Here is a 20,125-nt window from a genome sequence, read left to right on the forward strand (position 1 = left end):
TGCAGAGACTCAATCCACTGTTTTTAAAAATGCATCTATGAAGAGAGGAGACGTTGGTTGCCAGGCACTTAACTTCTTTAGTCTTCGTATTTCAGATACAGCAGCCCTAGTGCAAATGAGGGGAGAAATAGAGTCAGTAAGGGGACTGGATGTTTTCAGACCCTTTCCTTGTTTGGAGCCCTCTTCCCCACTCTCACTCGCCATACATACACACTGTACATACGCGGTGCAAGAAACTGGTACCTCTCAGGTGTGCCAGGTTCGCTGTGCACGTACCCAGGGACAGAAGTGTACGTACACAGTGTACATGAGGTGTCGGAAACGCATCAGGTTGACACCGCAGGTATGGCTCAGAGAGCCTTGGGTCAACAGAGGATATAGACAGAGTAGGCTGGGCGTGCTGGGTGGTGTGGGGCTGACAAAGGGTGTATGAGGTCCTGTCATGTGGCACCTTTATCACAACGTGTGGCTTTCCCTGATATTGAAATGAGATGATGCAGATTAGCGACCTCTTACAGAGTATGCTCAGACCCTAATTCGCTTCCTAATCTTAATGTTATCTCACTCCTTATCCTGCAGATCTCTGTAGTCAGGTGGTTTAAGCCAGCACCACTTCTCCTGTTAACCTGGAGGCGCTTTTTAAGCTGTAGTTTATCAATATCTACCTGCCTGAACCTCATCACTAAACACAATTCCAGTATCATCCTTTGTTTGAGGCCAGCACCCTCTTTTAATTCCAGGTGTAAGTAAAACCACATTACCCTTCGAGCAGGTTTTACTCTGTGCTGGTATTTGCTGGGCTAAACTGCCATTCTTGCCCTAGCCCTGTGATTTCTTCCAGCTCTGAATGTCATTGTAGCCAAATCGCTACTGCCAGGACTAGGTTTTGCTTTAGCTCTTCTTCAGAGCAGAGGTGTTGTCAATATTATCTGCGAGTAGAGACAGTAACCTTTGTTATTGCATCTGCTACCTTTTTCTGCAGGTCTTGTAGGAGATACATAAGGTTTCCTGAACCAGTATCATGCTCTTACCTAGATTCACCTTTCAACCAGAAAGTTAACTCAACTTTAACAGGAACCTTATCTGTAGCTGAACCACACCTCCTTGTCTCAGAGGCAAATATAAGTGGTTAACCCTGGTGCTCAGTGGCCTCTGGTCCCAGGCCTTACCTAAGTAGTCGCTTTTAGGTAGTGCAATAATAATGTTCATTAATTCTGACCAAAAATTAACTGTTGTGCAACTACTGCTTCACAAAGATGAATTAGTGACCCAGGTCCCATAGTAAACAAAACTTGAATTTAGGAAATCTCCATGCTGACCTTTTAATTTGTATGAAAATTATTCTCAGAGCAGCATGTGTGTTGTTTTGCTATAACAAATGGAAACAAGATCACAGTTTGCAATATTTTTGTTGGTAGAAATTCATGTTTGTGTTTCACTTGTAAGCAAAGAAGAATACATAGTTTCTTTCAAAAAACACTATGTTTGAGATATTTTAATTGTCCTTTAATCACTGGCATGGTCTCTAAATTGAGAAACTTTTAAGTCTAGATGACTCGTATGTCTTGGTAGTTCAAGTATATGACTGATTTCTTTCAGCTGGAACTGAAATTTACAGTGGTGATAGTAATCTGCTTGTGTTTTGGGGACTCTGATGGTATTACAGATCAACTATCTATGGCATGTGTAGACTTACAGAGGAAAAGGAGAGTATGTTCTGTCTCCATGCAATTACAGGTGGGATTAGAAGATCTACATTTAGATCTAAGAATTTCAGAGGCTCCGTCTGAGTTTGAGGACATACATTATTACCATCTAAGTGGTATAACCCCATGTAAGTATATTATGGAAAACTTTCAGAGAGGAACCAGCAAATGCAGTTAAAAACAAGTCTGTTGTTTTTCTTTTTTCCGATGGACAGTTAAAGAGTTCATGTTACTGGAATTCAAAGGCCCATAATTTTGCCTAGGCCATGAGGTTAAAAATAGTAAGATGCAGCTTTCTGGAGTGTAATTCTGCTTAAGGCTGGGTTGGCTTTAGCATTTTTGTGTGAGCATGAAGAACAATATTTATGCTTCATTTTGAAACAAGCAGCTTTCAGTGTTTTGAAATCTTACTGAGATGGTAAGCAATGCCCCAAATGTTGTCAGTGCGTTCTATATTAAAAAAGAAAGGCAACAATATTGGGCATTTGTGAAAGTCTCGATAAAGACAAGCAATCAGCTCTCTTCTCCTGAGTCCTGTTTTTAGGGTACTTAAAGGTCACATGCTAGTCTTTATTTTGATATATCTTCCTTTAGAAAAATGAGATCTGTGTATGCACATGTGATGGGGGGAGAAACTGAAAAGACAGTGGTTTGGAAGTCGTCATTTCCATTCACTTTTGTTGTCGCAGTACTTGGTCTTGACTTGCTGACTTGACCTATAGATCTTCAATTGTCCACACAGACCTGGTGTCTGAGATTTCTTTTGTAACAGTAGGTGGACAGGAAACTCCTATTCCAACTGTTTGGGTCCCTGAAGTGCAGCTATCTAAATTTTGTACTTCTTGAGTTCTGAGGGGGCAAGTTCTCCTTTGGCTGTTCCTCTTTTTTGGGGGGGACTGTAGGCTAGAAAGAAACCGAAAGATCTCCCAAAATGATTATGTGAACACCCCTCCATGCCTTACTGCTTTGACAGGGCAGTCCCAGGCAAATGCCTCTGGGGAGTTTGGGCCTCTGAAGGTGGGCATGGGCGGTGCTGGTTTGAGCAGGTAGATGACTTGTGTTGGCACACTGCTTGAACGCCCTTTCTCTCTGTGCTGCATTGACAGAAGTGGGACTTCTGAGTTCAGCAGCAAAGGCCCAAGAACCAGGGTTCATCTCCTGTGCTCAGAGACTTTGGAACATTCCCTTTTGGGCTCTTACCCACCCAAAGCGTACTGACTGAGAGTACACCTTTTTGTATCAACTACCTAGTGTCTTCAGACACACAGACATTGTGAAGGTCCCTGAAAAAAAACAATAACTAAGATGGGGTTGCCAAAGGAATATACAGATTTTGACTGAATAGGACCCATCCACATGCATTTTTCTTATCCATTCATCATTCTTTGAGCTAACTTGGAGTTGTCTTAGAAATGCAATAAACGTGCTATTTTCTCCTGTCCAAGCAAGCCTTGTACATCATGGTTATCCATTCACAGAAGAGTGTGCTTCTGTCTGTGCTGTCACCTTGGCTGGGATCCATGTCACCTATATTTACTCAAAGCATCTTGAAAGTGGTATTTTTGTTTGGTGTTTTTTTTGTTGTGAGGTTTTTTTTATTCTTGGTTTGTTTTGTTTAACTTTATCAGTTTCTTCATCTGTTTTGCTGCAAGACCCCTCAATCATTGTGAAGGACTCGCAGAGTAAACTGTGCTGCTAGCTGAGACAGGAGAGGAGTCAGTGTTTGAAGCCCCAGTACTGTGTGGGCCCAGGGGACTGAGCTGAGAACAGACTCTGCAAAATAAAGCAGGAGTGTCTCTCTGCATTTTTAAGACTTTGTAATGTATGAGCAATATCTCCATGTTGTTGTTTTAAAATTAAAATTGTTTAATAGGGTTTTGATATGAAGGGCTTTATAAACAGCTGCAGAGCAAATGGATTTATGACTACAGAGGATTGTGTGTGCTAGTAAGTAGAAGTGGAAGCAATTTTTTATGGTTCAGAACATTTATTTTGAGAGGTTTGGCTTAGAACTAACTGCATTATAACAAATGTATTTGCAAGGAAGTTGTCTCATTACTTTGGTCTTCCTATTAAAAAAAGAAAGGGTTTTTCTGTGTTTTTTTTTCCTTGATTTAATTATTTTCATACAGAACAGTGGAAGCATCTCTCCCATCACCATGGGTTTAGATGAATTGGAGTGTCTTCTTCCAGACTTGGAGACAAACCCAAATCACCTTTTCTGCAGTGATCTTGACGTTCTCGTTATGGCTCACAACAATGCATCTGCACTGGTTAAAAACCCCTGTACCCATCATTCGTAATTATACTGGTGTAACCTGTCTAAGGTCTAAAATAGTCTGAGGAATCCAAGGAGTTGTCCAACAAAAACAGGAAACACAGATTGAGTGTTCAGATTATCTTTATGTGTTGGGGAGGTTAGAATACACCTGAAATTTGTGTGTGGCCTTTATGCATCTAAAAGAAGCAGGGAAGGGCATGGCTTTCTCTCCCATCTGTTTTATGCCGCAGTTGTTATAAATAATTTATACATGGGTAAAAATATAGTTCTCATTTTTAGTGGAGGTGGAAGGAATCTTTGGTGGTAATGATGTCCCATAGTGCATAAAATGCAGAATTCGTCATGACAGGGTTCCAGTTTTCACTTTAAAAATACGAATGTCTAAAACAGGCAAAGCAGTCTGTTAGAAATAACACATATGAATATGAGTTTTAATCCAAAATATCAAAGAACCTGTATTAGCCTGCGCTGTTTAAAAATAGACTCTGAACACTAAAGTGGATCAGTGAGTGTTTACTTTCACAAGGTACATGTTGTTTGATCGGATTAATTTGAAATTCTAACTAGCGACTGGAAATCAGGGTAATGGTCAGTTAAGGCAGTAATGCTGTGTTGACCCATAACAAAGTAAAAAAAGAACAGAGCTGCCTTCACAAAAGTGACCCATATTTTCTCTGCCGTTCGGATTAACTCCAGCTCTCAGCTGACTGCTGCAGACTGACCTGTCCAAAGCTGATGGGACCTGCCCGAGAGCCTCTTTCTTCAACTCACAACAGCCTCCTCTCTCCAGGTGTTAAAACTGATGAGTGCACCCAAGGCCATGGTGGATTTTTCAGATTCACTGTCCACCTGGTAAAGGTAGTAAATCTGCTCAGAAAAATTAGCTAGGGCAGCAGCTTGTCTTAAGTTAGGGTTTGTCAAAGGTTCATCTTGTCAGAATCTAATTCCCACTCATGTGGACTTTGCGGTCTCAGATGTTCATGGTGTAGCATTTGTCTTTGTAGCTCTACTGGCTCCTTTCGCTACTTTAAAAACACAGTCCATTTGGATACAGGTTCACATGACATCTTCTATCATGTCTGTAAGGCACAAGTGTTCTTTGATTTCCGCGTCATGCCAATTTCCCAGAGGTGATATCCCAGATACCCTATCAGTGCTGCTCGTATTATTTGCATTATGTGTGTGATATGTTTTAATAGACAAGTAAATTAATGGTGACATGCAAAATTGCTGTGCAGTTCTCTCTCACGTAGCATTATGTGTTACTGCCCTCTAAGACTACATTCAAAACAGTAGATTTAACTTTCTTCTGCAGTTTTGAAATTATGCATATAAACTCTTGTTTGAAATGGGCAATATAAGTGTTCTTGTAGCTGTAATGCTACATAAGACACAAGAGAAACAGGATTTGTAGAGTGGGGGAGAACTAATTAATTAGGCCAACTGTTTTAGGTGGGGGAAAATATGTTAGCCCTTCCAGGCTCAAGTGAAAGGTCCAACAGCAGAGTCACCAAGCAGAGTCTCCAAATTTGCTCTAGATTTTGGAGTCTGTAACTCCTGTGAGGTGATAAGAGCCTCACAATCCACCACCCCTTTCAGGAAAAGGGTTGGGAGGAAAAGTGGCAGTGGAGGCTTTGCCTTTTCTGGTTCTTGCCAGGACACAAATGACTAGATTTAAAGATGCTTACAAGTTTTTCTTGTTGATAACAGTTGTGTAAAAACCTATGGGCATTTCCTTTGTCAGTTTTGCTAGTTCAGAGTCACTTTGTTGTTGTTTGCATTGCCAAAGAAAATGGAAGGAGCATAGGTGCTGCAAAGTTATGTAATTCCTCATAGAGGCATATTGTACTGGAGCAGCAACATGGGAAAAGTAAAGAAACAAAGCAAGGGCCCTTTAATTAAGGCACTGTGATCTTCTGGTTTTTGAATTATTCAAGAGGGAGCCTTGGGCTTGAGGCAAAATTTCTTTTAGTGCATTTATTTCAGTGCAGGTAACAGTATTAAAAGAAATGAAACATTTGGAGGAGAGCTGTTTGAATTGACTTAAAAGTACCATTAATTTTCCAAAATAATAATTTCTCTATTTTAGCCATGTGATTTTTTTAATACACTCTTGATTACTGTGTTCGTATGATATTTTCTGCTCCCCTTTGCTTAGTGCAGTGTTGCATGCTGTATTTTAGAAAAATATTTAAGTGATATAAAGCCATTTGATACAAAGAAATGAACAGTGTGTACTAGATTGTGCTGCCCCTGCAGATCTGAATCTAAAAGTCAGAAAATTGTATTTACCCCAAAGATTGGCCTGAAGACAAACAGTGTTTCGCATTTCTTAGGAAAAGGATTTTTACAGTAGTCTTTTTGTTTAAGACATGTAGTTGCAGTGTCCTTAAATAGTATTGTAACTGAAGTATTCTTAAGGGGTACCTTGCAAAAGACTATTATCTGCAGGAATCATGGCCCTGAGTGCATTTTAAATTATTTGTTAAATATTTTCAAGGAAATAATGCAGTGGGAAAAGCAATATTCTTCTTTGTGATGGCCTTGGTGCATTTCTTAGGTAGTTTTAGCTTTGCCTTACTGTACCGCTTGGACCAGGCCATCCCAAAGCTTGTGCATCTGTGCAGATGAGTCTTGTATGATAGTTATGGAGAATTATTTGAACATTTTAATCAAACTGCCTTCTGAATAACTCACATTTACTTATGCAACTGAACAAAATGGTCCCAAGAGATTAACCCACGAGTCTACTCAAGTTAGTGGAGCATTTGTTGAAGGGAAGGTGTAGGTGAGCCTGGGTGCTGTAGGAAGACAGCAGATGTGGGAATTCAGGGATTTTGTTTAGGGAGGCAAAGCGAACCGGCAGAGCTGAGTAGCAACCGTGGCTACTTGTTATTTGGAGACCCAAACTAAACCATGTGAAGAAGACGATTTACCTGAGGGATTGACAAGGGCAGGGAGCTAAGGGATTGTGCTAAAGGACGCCAGCTGCATGCAGGGGCAACGCTTCATACGCTGCTCTGAGTCTGCTTTGTGTGAAGCCTGTAAAGAAGGCACTAGGAAGACTTGTTTTGGAAGCCTGATTGGATGAAAAACAGAGGAGTTTTTTTTTTGCCTTTGCCCTGGAGAACAAGCCCCTTTGTTTTATTGTTATTTATATGTTTGCATCTCTGAGAAAGAGGCTAGAAACATGATTTTAAACACTAGAAAAAACAGAAATTTGTTTTATTGTCATTGAGTTCATAATGGCAAGAAAGAACAAGATACTTTGGGTGATTTAAGCCAAAAGAGAGTTCTGTGGGTTTTTTGCCTGGCTTTCTCTTAGGACAAAGCAACCTTGGAGTTGGGACAAGAAAGTCCCAATGAGCAATTGTATTTGTTTTTCCTTTTCATCATGCCAAGATTCCTTGATGTGAGTGCTAACACCAGCACTTGCTTTAGATAAGCAAATCCTCATGAAGCCAAATGTCGTGATGAACTGATCTCTCTTAATCAATTCATGTTGATCAGTCCCCACCTTATCACACTGTGTGTAACAAGCCCCATATATGTGTTTTATACGGTCACACACACTTGCACAGGTAGATGTAAAATACCACTGTCCTTAAACCACTTTTCAAACCGGAAGGATTATAAGGTGATGTTTGAAAACATGACAGCATTGGGGAAAGAAAATGAAGCTAAGTGGTTTGGTTTTTTTTAGAGAAAAACTTTTACTTCTGTGGTAGCATGTAATATTAACAAACAAATATAAAAACTGCAGTTCAGGAGAGTATTAGTCAGCATGATTTATTAAGTCATTTCATGTCTGGACAGAGGACTTGTGTCACAGTAGAAATATTTTTAATGGCTCAGAGGTAAAAAAAAAAAAAAGCACATTATGTTTTCCAGGCAATATGTACATTTGGAAATAAAAATATTCAGTAATTTAATTTTTCCATTTTATTTGTGTTAAATTTCTTATAGACCTATACAGAAAGTGAAGGAATTCCTGTACCTTAGCTTGATCGAGAAATCTGGGGACAGTGTGTGTAAATCCGTGTAATGTAATTTTAAAGCAGCTTTGAACATGACAAGTGTTTAAGTGAATTATGTTGATAGACAAGTTTCATTAATTAAAGTGATGTCATTTGGTGTCTTAAACGGTTGCCTTGATTTTTCATTCTGGGCAATGTAACTGGAGGTTAACATGCGGTCCACTTTACTTTGAAAGTAACTACTGTTCTCGTTTGAAAAGGGTGATGTCAGTCCTTTTCACATTTGAATGCGTTGGTGAGTAAAGGAGGGGTGTTTATGGCAAATTCTTGTCCTGGAAGTGATGCTTACTGCATTGGGAGGCCAGGCCCTGTGCGGGGACTTTCCAGTGAAGAGTTTGGCTGCCAGAGGCACTTGGCCTCATGGTGTCACCTTCAGCAGAAGTTCTGAAATCTGTCCTTATGGGAAACCTTAAAAAAAACCAAACCTTACAAAATAGTTGAAAAAACAGGAACAGGACGGGCTGTTTTTTCATTCCTAACTAGGACCAGTTTTTGTCAGGAGTGCCAGAAGAAGGAGCGGAGGAGAGGGGATGTGCCTTCTCCTTCCAGATGCTCTCCAGGTGGTCAGGGGATACATGGCATCCATCTGCCCTTGGCTTGGCTCTCGGGTCAGGCAAGCAGGTAAAACAGGATGGATGTCTCTGTTGTGTCCAGGATGCTTTCTGCAATAATGATGAAACTCAGGAGACTTTTAATCTCCCACTGGGTTTTGCTTCTGCCTGAGTGCAGGGCAGCAAACTGCTGAGGTGAGATAACTAGTGTGTGTGTGTCCCCTCCACTAACCCCTATTGTCTGACATCCCCACCACAATAGAATGATTACTAATTTTCTTTACCACTCTGACAGATAAAGATAACCTCTCTTTGAGGTTAATTTGGCAGCTGTCTAGGCCTTTTAATGAAGATGCTGCAAGCAGAGTGGTTTCTTGGCAGCTCCCTGCTGGTGTCATGCAGAGTTTGAGGGAACTGAGCCCTCCTCGCCTTCTCTGCCTCCTCCAGCTTCCAGTTGAAGTTGTCTTTCTCATGGGACCCTGATGTATACTTATGGATGCTCACAGACAGTCCTTTAGAAACACTTTGGGGCTTTTTGACAAGAGAGTGATGTTTTCAGCTATCTTTGCTGGCAAAACAAGCTGTAAGCTTTGACACTCATCAGTTTTACACCAGGCTCTTTGTAGATGTGACAGTACGTCCTAAATTCAGTTCAGAGCTGTCAACAAACTCCAGCTGAGGCACTTTTCCCATGTCTTAGATTTGTCCCTTTATCTATTATCAAGTTTCTTCTATGTGAAGTTGCTGTTAAACCAGCTTTCATCTTGCTGAAGGTAGCAATGTTTGAATTAGATTTAGATATTTGCATTTCTAGTTACCTGTACTTTGCTCTTAAGTCTTGTTTATTTTAAAAATAAATGTCCTGAGTTTTGGCCCTCAAAAGTGGCTTTATCATGAAAAATGTCAGTACAGAAAAGGATTAACCAGGAGTAACAATTGGTCTTTGACTGCATGCAGGAGAGTGCTCTACCATGATCACCCCTTTGATAACCTTACTCTCCGTGGACTGAGATCACTACAGTATTAATTACTTTCCAGGGATTTAATTCCTTTTATATTTCTGCTTTGGGAGGCATTGGTAAACATATCATGAAAAAGCATCTGTTTCAGCCGACATGTAGTAGATGCCTCTGCAAGTGCCAGGGGTTATAAAGATAGCTTTGAAGTTGAAGAACTGAGCTGGCAGTTCCTGCCTGACTTGCAGAGATATATCTTTCATGATACGTAACTGAGAATAGGTAAATAATTATCTATGGGGCAGGTCCTTAGAATACTTGGTGTGAAATAGTTTAATTATTTTTAGAGCTATGTTTGAAAACAAAGCACTCGTGCAGCAGTTGACTGGAGAACTAGGAAAGTGACATTTTCCCTTTTTACCTTCAGACAATAAGATTTTGATGAAGAGGCAGCTGGTAGCTGAGTTATGGTGTGTGTTTTTTATTGTTTTTTTTCTTCCTCTTAACTGTTCTCTGTCAAGGACACGTCCCTTTTATTGCAGAACATGCTTGTTTCTACAAGGCCCCATCTTAGATAAGAGTGCTGAGACTTATCTGATGTGGTTGAAATAACCTAAAGTGCAAAATAATTTTATGTAGATGAAATGCAAGGTAATAAGAGTTTAGAGGACTATTTAAATTCCAGTGCATTCTTTTTTGAGTAGGCAAAGAGATTAATTTCAAAAAGGATGCTCTGCATTTGAAAGCACAAGAAGCTCTTTTTGAAAATACAACAAACTTTGTTTTTGCAATGAGATTGGCCAAGGTCCATGCCTTTACCTCCTTCTGCAAGTGGCACATTTTGAAACAAACAAGCTCACTGTTAGAACAGCCAAACCCTAGGGAAGAAGAAATGCTTCTGAATTTAGTTACTAGCAAGAGAGGATCTCTCTTGCTCTGTATCTTTGGATTCTCATCTTGTATTGAGGTCTGTGTTTTAGAAGCAAGGACTCATTCCTATCCCCTTGAAAGAGTTGTGATGATAAAATAAAGCTCAAATATTTTAAGACTGAAGCAAGACATCAGCCTTTTGACTGTACTGGAATGTTAAAAATCTCTTAGTAGTAATAAAGATTGTATTTCGTATGTATTCCTATAAGCTCAGGACCTAAAATTTCAGATAAACCACCGATTTCTACAAGATGCATAAGAATTCACTACAGTTGTCTATTCTAAATTTTCATATGGTGACTAAAATCTTTTTAGCAGTTAGTGCAGGTGGACCAACAAAGCAGGGATACATTGGAAAAATATGCTGTAGCATCCTACATGATTAGGTCAGCTGTGGCTTTGATCCAAAATTTTTAGATTTTCTTTATCAGGAACGATTCCTGACCAGCTCAGTGGGCTTTTCATCCATCTCAGATCTCCATCAGCAAAATAGGATTTTGGTAATTCCTAGCGTCACAAGGGTGAGAGATTATGGGCAACGGCTGTGGTGGAGCCCCTACGGCAGGACAACAGTGCCTGCAGTGTAGACTCAGGGCAGTTTGGGATGTGTGACGTGGCCTTGAAGGCTTGACGGGGCAGTGGTTTTATTCCTGTTGCTCCTTTTGGCAAGAGATGTGTGGAGCCCAAAGCCAAGCAGGGAAGCTGTCTTCCCCTCAAATATCTGAGCAGCCAGGGCAGTACAAACACCATCTGCAGTGCCCACAGGTGGTTAATCCCAACTGTATTCAGGGCGTATGTCAAAGCCATGGACTCCAGGTAATTCAATTTCTAGTAATTACCATACTAGAGACAATTTCCAGGAATGGAGTGTGTGTAGAGGAAAAGGAGAAAAAAAGGGCACAAATACTAAAAATAGAGGGGGAAACAACACCTTTTAAGTTTTGGTATTCAAGGATATATATTTGAAGCAAAATTACAGTATTTTATTTTTAATCAATGTAATTGTAGATTAATTAATTTTGTTCATACTTTTCTTAGAGTGCCATGTGTTTTCAGTACTGACATATATGTAACTGATATGCTTGATAAAACAGTTCGAATGTAGATTCAATAACTATAAATTTTAAGAAAAAATGTTAGGCATGCTTGCCTAGAAGAAGAAGAGGAAGAATTTTCCTGTAGGCCTTTTTCATTCAATCAGAGTTTCAAGACCTGATTTCCCTGACAAAGGTACTACAAATAAGGAGTACAACATACATGGAGAAATTTCCATACACTGAGATCTAGTGAAAGCAAAATGAGTCTGGTTAGAAGTTACTGGATTTATGCACTGGGAGTGAAGTTTAAAAGCTTGTTATGTTTTGTAATGCAGTTTGTTTGGTTATGCAGCTGGAAATTGCTTTTTTTTGGATAGGAATAAAAACTCATGCTTCAGGACAAAACATGAAAGCAAATTATTATTATTATGCCTATGAGAGAAGTTTCAGCTCGTTACATAAAAACAAACAAGCTTCCCACACACATGCACTTTAAAGCTCTGTATGTCAACTGTAAATTGCTGCTAAGGAAAGTGCATGTTTTTATTTTAGTTGATATATTTTAATTGGATTTTAAATGGCTCATGAATAAAACTGCCTTACATTAATATATTGTGTCTCATTTAGTAAGTATGCAGACTTCTGAACTGTTTAGTAATGACATTGATGGGCCTTATTGAAAAATCGATAAACAACCTCTCTTCTGCATTTTTCTCCCTTCCCTTTTCTTCATGTGTCAGTGAGATTCAGTTTCTGATTTGAGAGTAATTTCCCACCATTTTTTGTTGCCTTTTGATAAGTTTGTTATTTCTTTTATTCTTTTTGAAAAATTAACTATTTTCTATTGTTCTTCCAGAGATGCTCTGGGTTTTTTTTCAAGCAGTAATCTGAGTGCAGTGGCTATTTTACATGCTTGTATGGAGGCTTGGGGAGAGGAGAAGAAAGGCAGGCACCTATCCTGCTCTCATTCTCTGCTGCATGTCCTGCACATCCTGGTATGAAACCAACTCTTCTCTCTTTTTCTGCTGAACAGAAGGAGTAGCTCCAGTAAGAAGGCACCCTCCAGCCCTAAGGAGGGCCTGAGAAGCATGGCAGGCAACCATACACAGTGACATTACTGGGCTGCAGCTATTTGCTATCAGTTGCTCGAGTCTAAGCTATTTAATAACATCAAGGGTGGTTCCACAGCTTAATGGTCTGTTAGCTGAACAGCTCCAGGTAGCCCTGTGAATGTATACAGCCACTCCCCTTCTCCTTTAATTATCCAGTTTTATCATGTTTCCCCACCTACGCCTCTACTGCACTTTTGAAGATAGTTTTCTTACCCAGATGCCTCCATCCCATCCTTCCTGCTGGTTGCTCCTCCTGCATGAAATGCAGACACCTGAGCGGTACAGGTGAGAGCTGCCGTGTGTACACAGAGCTCTTGCCTTGTTGTGAAGCAAAGAGCTTTAGAAAGGGTTGCTGCTGACAGGCTAACTAGTGGTTTTGCTAAATGTTGCAGGGGTTGACATTTCAGGTAAAAGAATGGGAAAAATATAAATTGTAAGATTCAGCCTTGCTCATGAATAATCCCATTGATGTTCCACTGAATAGTCAAAGAACGAGAGCTAGCAAATTGAGATTACAGCATATTTATATTATTAATTCCTCTATTATTCTGCTAAGAAACAACGGAGCATGGTTTCTCTGAAACTAAAAGAGAATGCAGAATCGGTTTTCACTTAATTGGCTGTTTTGAAACAAGCCTCTTTGGGAAACAGAATGTTTTTAGTCTACTGAGTAAAGACACGGTAACAATACACCTAACACATATTCCAGAAACAGCTTTACGCAGGAGGGAGGCGTGTATTTGAGGAGTAAAAATAGCTTAATAGCTTTCAAGAAGAAATGAGAATTTACACAAATATAGCTTTGTCAAGAAGTCTGCACTAGCACATAGAATTATTCAGTCATTGAAAAATTAATGTCAAAATGTCCAGTGGAAATATCGTCTCACAAAAACATAGACTGACCTTTGTTTGAAGTCTGTTTTCATAGTCAAGGTCGTAATTCTGTATTTGGAAAACTAATAAAGAGTAAGAATAAGATTCACTGAACATGAAATATGAGGATTGGGCTTAAAAATTGAAATGTAGTCAAGTAATGTGTACTGTAGTTTGCTTTCTTTTTCTTAATGTCCATATAAGCTTTAAATGCTTTCAAAAGTGTTACTAATTGTGTTAAATATTTGTAAGATTTGCTTCCCTAAAGATAGTATCATATAAAGGTAGCAGAATACAAATTGTCTTCACCTTTAATTAATTGTTTCTGTCAATGGAAAAGTTTCAAATTTATAAATGAGACAGTTCAGTGAGGTGTTAGTCTTGCAGTTGCTCTCTGTTGAAATATTATCAAGGTTTTCATCACTGTTTAAATTTGGTTTAATAGCATGAAGAGTAGTTAAGACTCTCCAAATGCTGTGAAATATAAGTTCCTAAGATAAAAAGTGAGTCACGGTGCTCAATACCTCCAGGCAATCCTTACCCAGAGGAAGCAGTGTTTCCTGTTGTGCTTAGAAGAAAATAGCGGAGGAAAGTCCTTTACCTGCACCAGTTTCATCTTGACGATTGTTGAATTGCTCGAGTTTTGCTTTTTTATTTCCAAAAGCAACTACAGCATATGAAATGGCACTGCAGCATTTCCCAACCACAGTCTTCCTGCACAAGTCTTTCAACTTTGCTTCCACGCTGACTTAAGTTTTGATTCAGGAGAGCATTTGCAAACATTTGTTAATCCATTCCTGTTTGACATTCAAGAATATATATAAATCATTTGCTTGAGGCCTTTAATCCTCAGAGTTTGCAAAGCAGATGGTAGTTGATGAAGAGTGTAAGATATAAGCAACTGGACACTTCTTCAAAGATCGAGGTCTTACGCAAAGCACTGATTTCAAGCCTTGTATCATCTAAGTCCCATTTGCAGTTTGGCTTTACATTTTTTTCTTCTTTTTACATTCAGATTTTGTGTAAGTAGAGAACTCTGTAGTTCTTCTCTTGTCCACCTCAAAGTGATGAAAAGCATAATCAAACCAGCAAATACCAGTGCAAGGGGAAAGCCTTACCAGATTGCTAGAGAACACTTAAATAACGAGGTAGATGTGCTTCGTACCAGCAAACTAGCAATCTGCCTGAACTTCCACAAAACCTACCATTTCTTTGAGGTGTGTAAAATTAATTAGGACCTCACATGTCAAGCATTTGGACATTTCATGGCACTTGCAAGTGGTAATTAAAAAAGTTACAGAGCTTCCCCAGGTAGCTCTCTGCAAAGAGTAACTTTCTGTATTTTCTGTGCTTTCTGTGAATTTATTCTGTGGATTAATAGCTAACTCTGCTTCCATCTATTTTGTCTTGTCACAGTCTTACCTTGCTAGTATTTCCCTAAAGCCCAGAGGGATCAGCCAGTCCTTGGCCCACTGCAGTTACAAGTGGTGAAGACAGGGGCAAATCTCTCACTGGAAATTTTGAGAGGGCAGCTGTGACCTGGCCGGGAGCCAATGAACTGTCTCCAGGGGCTGTAAAAGTCGCCTCAAAATTTGCACTGTGCCTAAGTCCTATGTACTGTGTACAGGGGTGGTCCTAGCAGGTGGAAACATCTTACAAAAGTCATGTCAAAACACTTCTCATTCCTCTGAACAGTCCATCCCTTAACATTATTCTAAATAATAAATTGAGGAAAAATGCTGAGTTGAGTTTTGCGAATACGCAGGTGTTGTCTTGGTAAGATTTTTCTGGTAAATCAGATGGTTCCTTGAAGTTTGTATTTGTAGGAATAAAAGGATATGTATTTTTTTCAAAAAAACCCCACACCACTAAACCCAACCAAACCTAATCACAAGGTCTATTTTATCTGCGCAGAGATAAAATCTTTCAGAAAATAACCATGACTTGGGAAGGCACTTCCAGCTGAGTTTTATTTTTTGAATCTGTGGCAGTGCCATACTGCAAAGGATGAGGCAGATACCTAGTACAGTTGCATGTTCAGTGATCTGGTGGTTAAAGTAACCTCTTTTTGTTGTTGAAGAAAAAGTACATCTTTTAAGTCTACATTAATACTCCAAGGCTTTCAAAACATTTAACAAACCTGGCATTTGCAGGCTAGTACAGTGTTTTGCATAATATCAATAGCTTGTCTTTGTGGCCCACGGGAAAAAGAAATCCTATTCTTGTCTGTGGTGCATTCACACATGCTCTCTGCCCAAGATGATTGTTTTTTGAAATCTTAATTCTGGCAGGCCGGGTGTTTGGATGAAACTTCCAATATATATCTAGCCAAAAAGGTTTTGCAAAACCTACCTGAATTTTAGCGGATGAGTCAGTTGTATTTTTTGTAATTTTATGGAGCCTTTGATGGAATATATTCAAACAGATGTAAGAAATGCTCTTTGATCTCTTTGGATGGTTAAATTGTGATTTCTGTTAACACTGCTTTGGCTTGGTGCACTCAGTTTCCTAGTCATTTGAGGATGAATTTGGATAGAGTATCTGGCAAGGCTATGGTATTTACATAATGCCTTTTTTTCTGTGAACCCTGAATGTGGATAGAAACAGTCTTCTAATCTTCTTAGTGATCTAAGCAAAGATTGAATGCTTTGGGTCAAGCTAGGTTTTGGATAGGCTCAGCCAGGAAAAAAAAAATTAAAAAAAAATCACAGTTCTTCACAATGACTGCAATGGTACTTAAAGACCGAGCTAGTTAATGCTTCAGTAGTTGATAATATTTTTTGATATTCCACCAGTTTGCAAAGACCACATAATTTGTTTTCGACCATACTTTTTGAGACTTCTTGGAAACAGAACAAACAAACCTTGTATTAAGCTCTGGGCACAGTTTGTATTCATTCCCCTCAGGATCGTTTTAAGTTGTGTCATGAGGGATGAAAAGGAAAGTGTTAGAATAAGCAACATGCAGAGGCTTCCTTCCATTGCTGAACTCTAAATGGTTGGAAAAGGCTGCAGACCTGACCTTAATCCTTCTTGCACCATAACTGCTATGACATGGTAAGAGGAGGAAGAGGAGTTCATTAGGTGGCTCTTTTCATATCTCAGTTATTAAAATGTTCTGACCGTGATTTTTGTGATGTGTTACAGTAACATAGCTTGTCAAACACTATTGTAACATTGAAGATGTGATTTTTAAGTGGATAAATATCCTGAACTCAGGCTAGAAGTGACATTTCATATATGATTTACCTTGCCTGCCAAGATTTTGCAGTATTTTTTCATGTAGAAGTTATAGCTTATCAGGTGCTCTGAATAACATGCAGGTATGATATAATACAATGAAGGGGGGGAACAGTTCATCCTATTTGCATTTTCCTTTTGCTTCAGACTTAGTTTCCGCAATTCAAAACTTTATGCTAAGTCACTTAGTGTTACCACAAGGGATTTTTTTGTGTAATGCATCTTCGCATAATGTAAGATTACTCAGAGACTGATTTTTCAGAACATGAAAGTTAGGAGGAGCTGCTGACTTCCTTTTAATATCTGCAGCATATTGTTTACAAACCAAATGGTCAACTTTTTATGTGGTTCCTTTTGTAACTAAGTTCAGCAACAGGATTTTAATTTTTTCTTGCTTTACTTCATATTCAATTATAGCATCAAGATCATATCCATCCCCTGCTTGAACTTGCCACTGCTGCATTTCAATAATTTTCTCAATATTTGATGCAAATTGTTTCTGATTAATGTGCTTCTAAATAAAGAAAACAGCATTTTAAAAAACCTGTGTAGATTGTTTATAATAATTTTTTTTCTCAGCTATGAAGACATGTACCATTTTATGACCTTTTTGAAATTGCTGTTATTATTCTTGTAAGTGGTGTATTTTATCCATAGTGTAATTTATAACCAGAAATAGCTGCTGAAAACATAGTAAGGCAGGTAAGGACATGACTGGTTATTGAGAGAAAGGAACACAAATTATCTGTACTCAGAATCTGGTCTTTTAAATGTTCTTTTTCATTAAGTCAAGGGAAATATTTAGTAGCTTTTATCTTTTTGATATGTGTTGTCACTGTAGCACACATTAAATGTGCATCGATTGTGTTTTTTTTCTTCCCTTTACCTGCAAAGAAGGTGATATGACTTGTTAAAAAGGAAAAGTAAAAAATAAAAGGAGAAGTGAGGGGAGAAAAATAAAAGAAAAAAAATTAAATTTGAGGAGCGTGAGAAAATTTTGGCCATCATCATAAAGCAGTATAAAATTTGAAAAGGAGGAATCAAGGGCAGTCTTGTGAACACACACACCTATATAAACTTTCCTTATATATAGTCTTTTTTTACAACTAAAAAGAGATAGGTGTGTGCATATATATGGGTACAGTAATCAGAACAGAATACTGAAGGAGTCCAAATTGTGCTTCTAAAAACGTATCAAAGAAGTTGACCAAATCTGACCACCAAGCTCTGTATTTTTATACTAATTATAAGAAGTAATAGATAACAAGGGGCCTTAGAAAGCAACTTGTCAGTGAGATTGGGCCAGTCTAAATGCGATGGCAACTGCAAGCAATTGTTGAGTCCTTCCTCCCTTTCCCAACTCCGGCAGCATGTTCCCCTCACTCCTTCTTGCCTGTGCTACTACGTGTGTGTCCAGGCCGTGAAGACTAATTATCTCCTGCTCCACTTCCTTCATGTTGTTAATTTTTGTCTGGGTGAGTAATCCTCTCTGAGTCAAGGCACGAACTTTGGTGTGAGCACAAGGGCATCGGTGGATGCGTACGGCTGGAGGCCACGAGACCACGCCTTGAGTGGCAGTGTGGATTTAAATCAAACTGAAAGCAATATGAGAAAGCAGCGCAAGTTTCACATGTTGTGCCCCTTGTAACCACAGGGTTCTCTGTAATAATAGGAGAGATTTAGACGAATATGCTACTAGGCTAATTAAGGGCTCTTCTCCTAAAGAGGCTTTTGTCTCAAGCTTTAGTTCTGGAGATCTCAATGTAGCCACCTACTGCCTCAGGTTTTGGCTTGTTAGTTTTAGCTCGATAGCTATAAATACAGCTGTATATATAATAAATAGGTGCCATAAAACCACAGTACTAAGATGAATTTTAAGGCCTTGGCTAAGAATTTGGTGTATTTTAATATATGTATGATGTGGGTGCTCTAGTTTCAGCTTTTGGGGGTTGTTTTTTTTTTAATTTAAATCTATTTAGGGAAGAAATTGTAAATGCTATTTTGTTCTGTCTGTGACAGATACTTACAGGTGATGGATTTGACTTAGGGGAAAAATATATTGCAACTGTTAGCATCAGTCAGCGCTGGGCTACTCTACATTAGTAGAAGCTGGACATTCATTTCATGAAGCTGGATGTTGCTGAGACTATTCAGGTTCTCTGAAATAAAAGGTCTGGTTTCAGTGAAATTTCTCTTGTTGGAAATAGGAGCTGCACGTTTTATTCTGAAAGCGATGCTGGGCAGACTGCTTAACAGTAGCTCTGAATGATTACTAGTGGTTTGAGTAGGCTTTCAGAGTTTTCCAGGTTTAGCATATATGAAAACATCTATCAGGGTTTCTTTAAATGAGCTGTGCCTGTGTCTGGAAATGTTCGTGTATGTCTGTGGTAAAGCGGTGAGCCTGTGTTTTCATGGCTTTTGCTGATTTTAAAAATCTTTTTACTGCTTTTAAAAATCTTTTTACTGCTTGAAATAAATCAGTGTTTTAGCTTAAGAATTATACTTGTTTTCTTGCTGCACCTTCCATCCCTTCATAAACTGGTAGGGATACGAATTCCTTCCACATTCATAGGAAGCTAAACAGCGTTTACTGTTAAAGCTGGTTTGAACTAAGTACATTTTTCCAACATTTGAAACTGCAAGATTGCTTTATTTTTCCCTTTGCAATTGTCTTTTTTTTTTTTTTTTTAATGAAAAGGCAATGTCTTGGTTTTCAGAGTTTTCCAGGACATGGTCAGCCAGTCCCCTCTTCTTGTAAAATAAACGGTAACAGAAGGTTTGGAAAATACACCCCAGTTTCTGCCTAAATTTAAAAGTCTTACGGATTTTTGCCCTAAGTTTTCCATTGCATTCACTTTCTTGTTACCTCATGCTCTGTAGCATTAATGAAAGAAATATGGCATTGTTTTGATATTGCTATTTATTTTTCTCTCTAGCTGTGTGCTGCCCACCTGCCAACCCCATCAGAGGCACCAAACCACTATCAAGCAGTATGTCGGGCTTTGTTTGCTGAAACAATGGAGCTGTACACTTTCTTGGCCAAAATTAAAAGTGCAAAAGAGGTAAGCAGTCTGAGAAGGTTTTCTGCTTTTGAGCTCATTACTGTCTGAATTAGGCTTACAAAATCACTTTTGTACCCAGCCAGTAGTGAATGTCAGATGCTTGAGGAAATGATCTGTAGTGTTCAGGAAAAGCAGTTCTACAGCTGAGCCTTTTTTCTTTTGGCCTGTAACCACTTACAGGTGGAAACTGTATAAATTATTTTTGTGACTAGTCTCTTTGGGAATAAAGAAGAACTTTTTCTTGGAGGGTTACCCACTGCCTACATGCATCCGTTCCTGTGCATATGTATTTGATGTGTTTGAGTCTAAAAACTTCCCTTGTGTTTCGGGGGTGTTGTGA

General features: G+C 39.0%; 1 protein-coding gene across 1 annotated transcript in view; it reads left to right on the top strand.

Annotated features, from left to right (window-relative positions):
- The window catches only part of SPIRE1 (spire-type actin nucleation factor 1), a gene marked incomplete at its 5' end in the record, with an annotated part of 66,810 nt that overhangs the window by 3,672 nt on the left and 43,013 nt on the right, over positions 1–20,125 (top strand). Inside the window, one exon of the mRNA XM_009877953.1 lies at positions 19,660–19,785. Within this exon, the coding sequence (XP_009876255.1) occupies positions 19,660–19,785 (126 nt within the window). The remainder of the gene's footprint in view (positions 1–19,659; positions 19,786–20,125) is intronic.

This window comes from Apaloderma vittatum, unplaced genomic scaffold, assembly GCF_000703405.1.
Source record: "Apaloderma vittatum isolate BGI_N311 unplaced genomic scaffold, ASM70340v1 scaffold2451, whole genome shotgun sequence".
Taxonomy (NCBI): Eukaryota; Metazoa; Chordata; class Aves; order Trogoniformes; family Trogonidae; genus Apaloderma; species Apaloderma vittatum.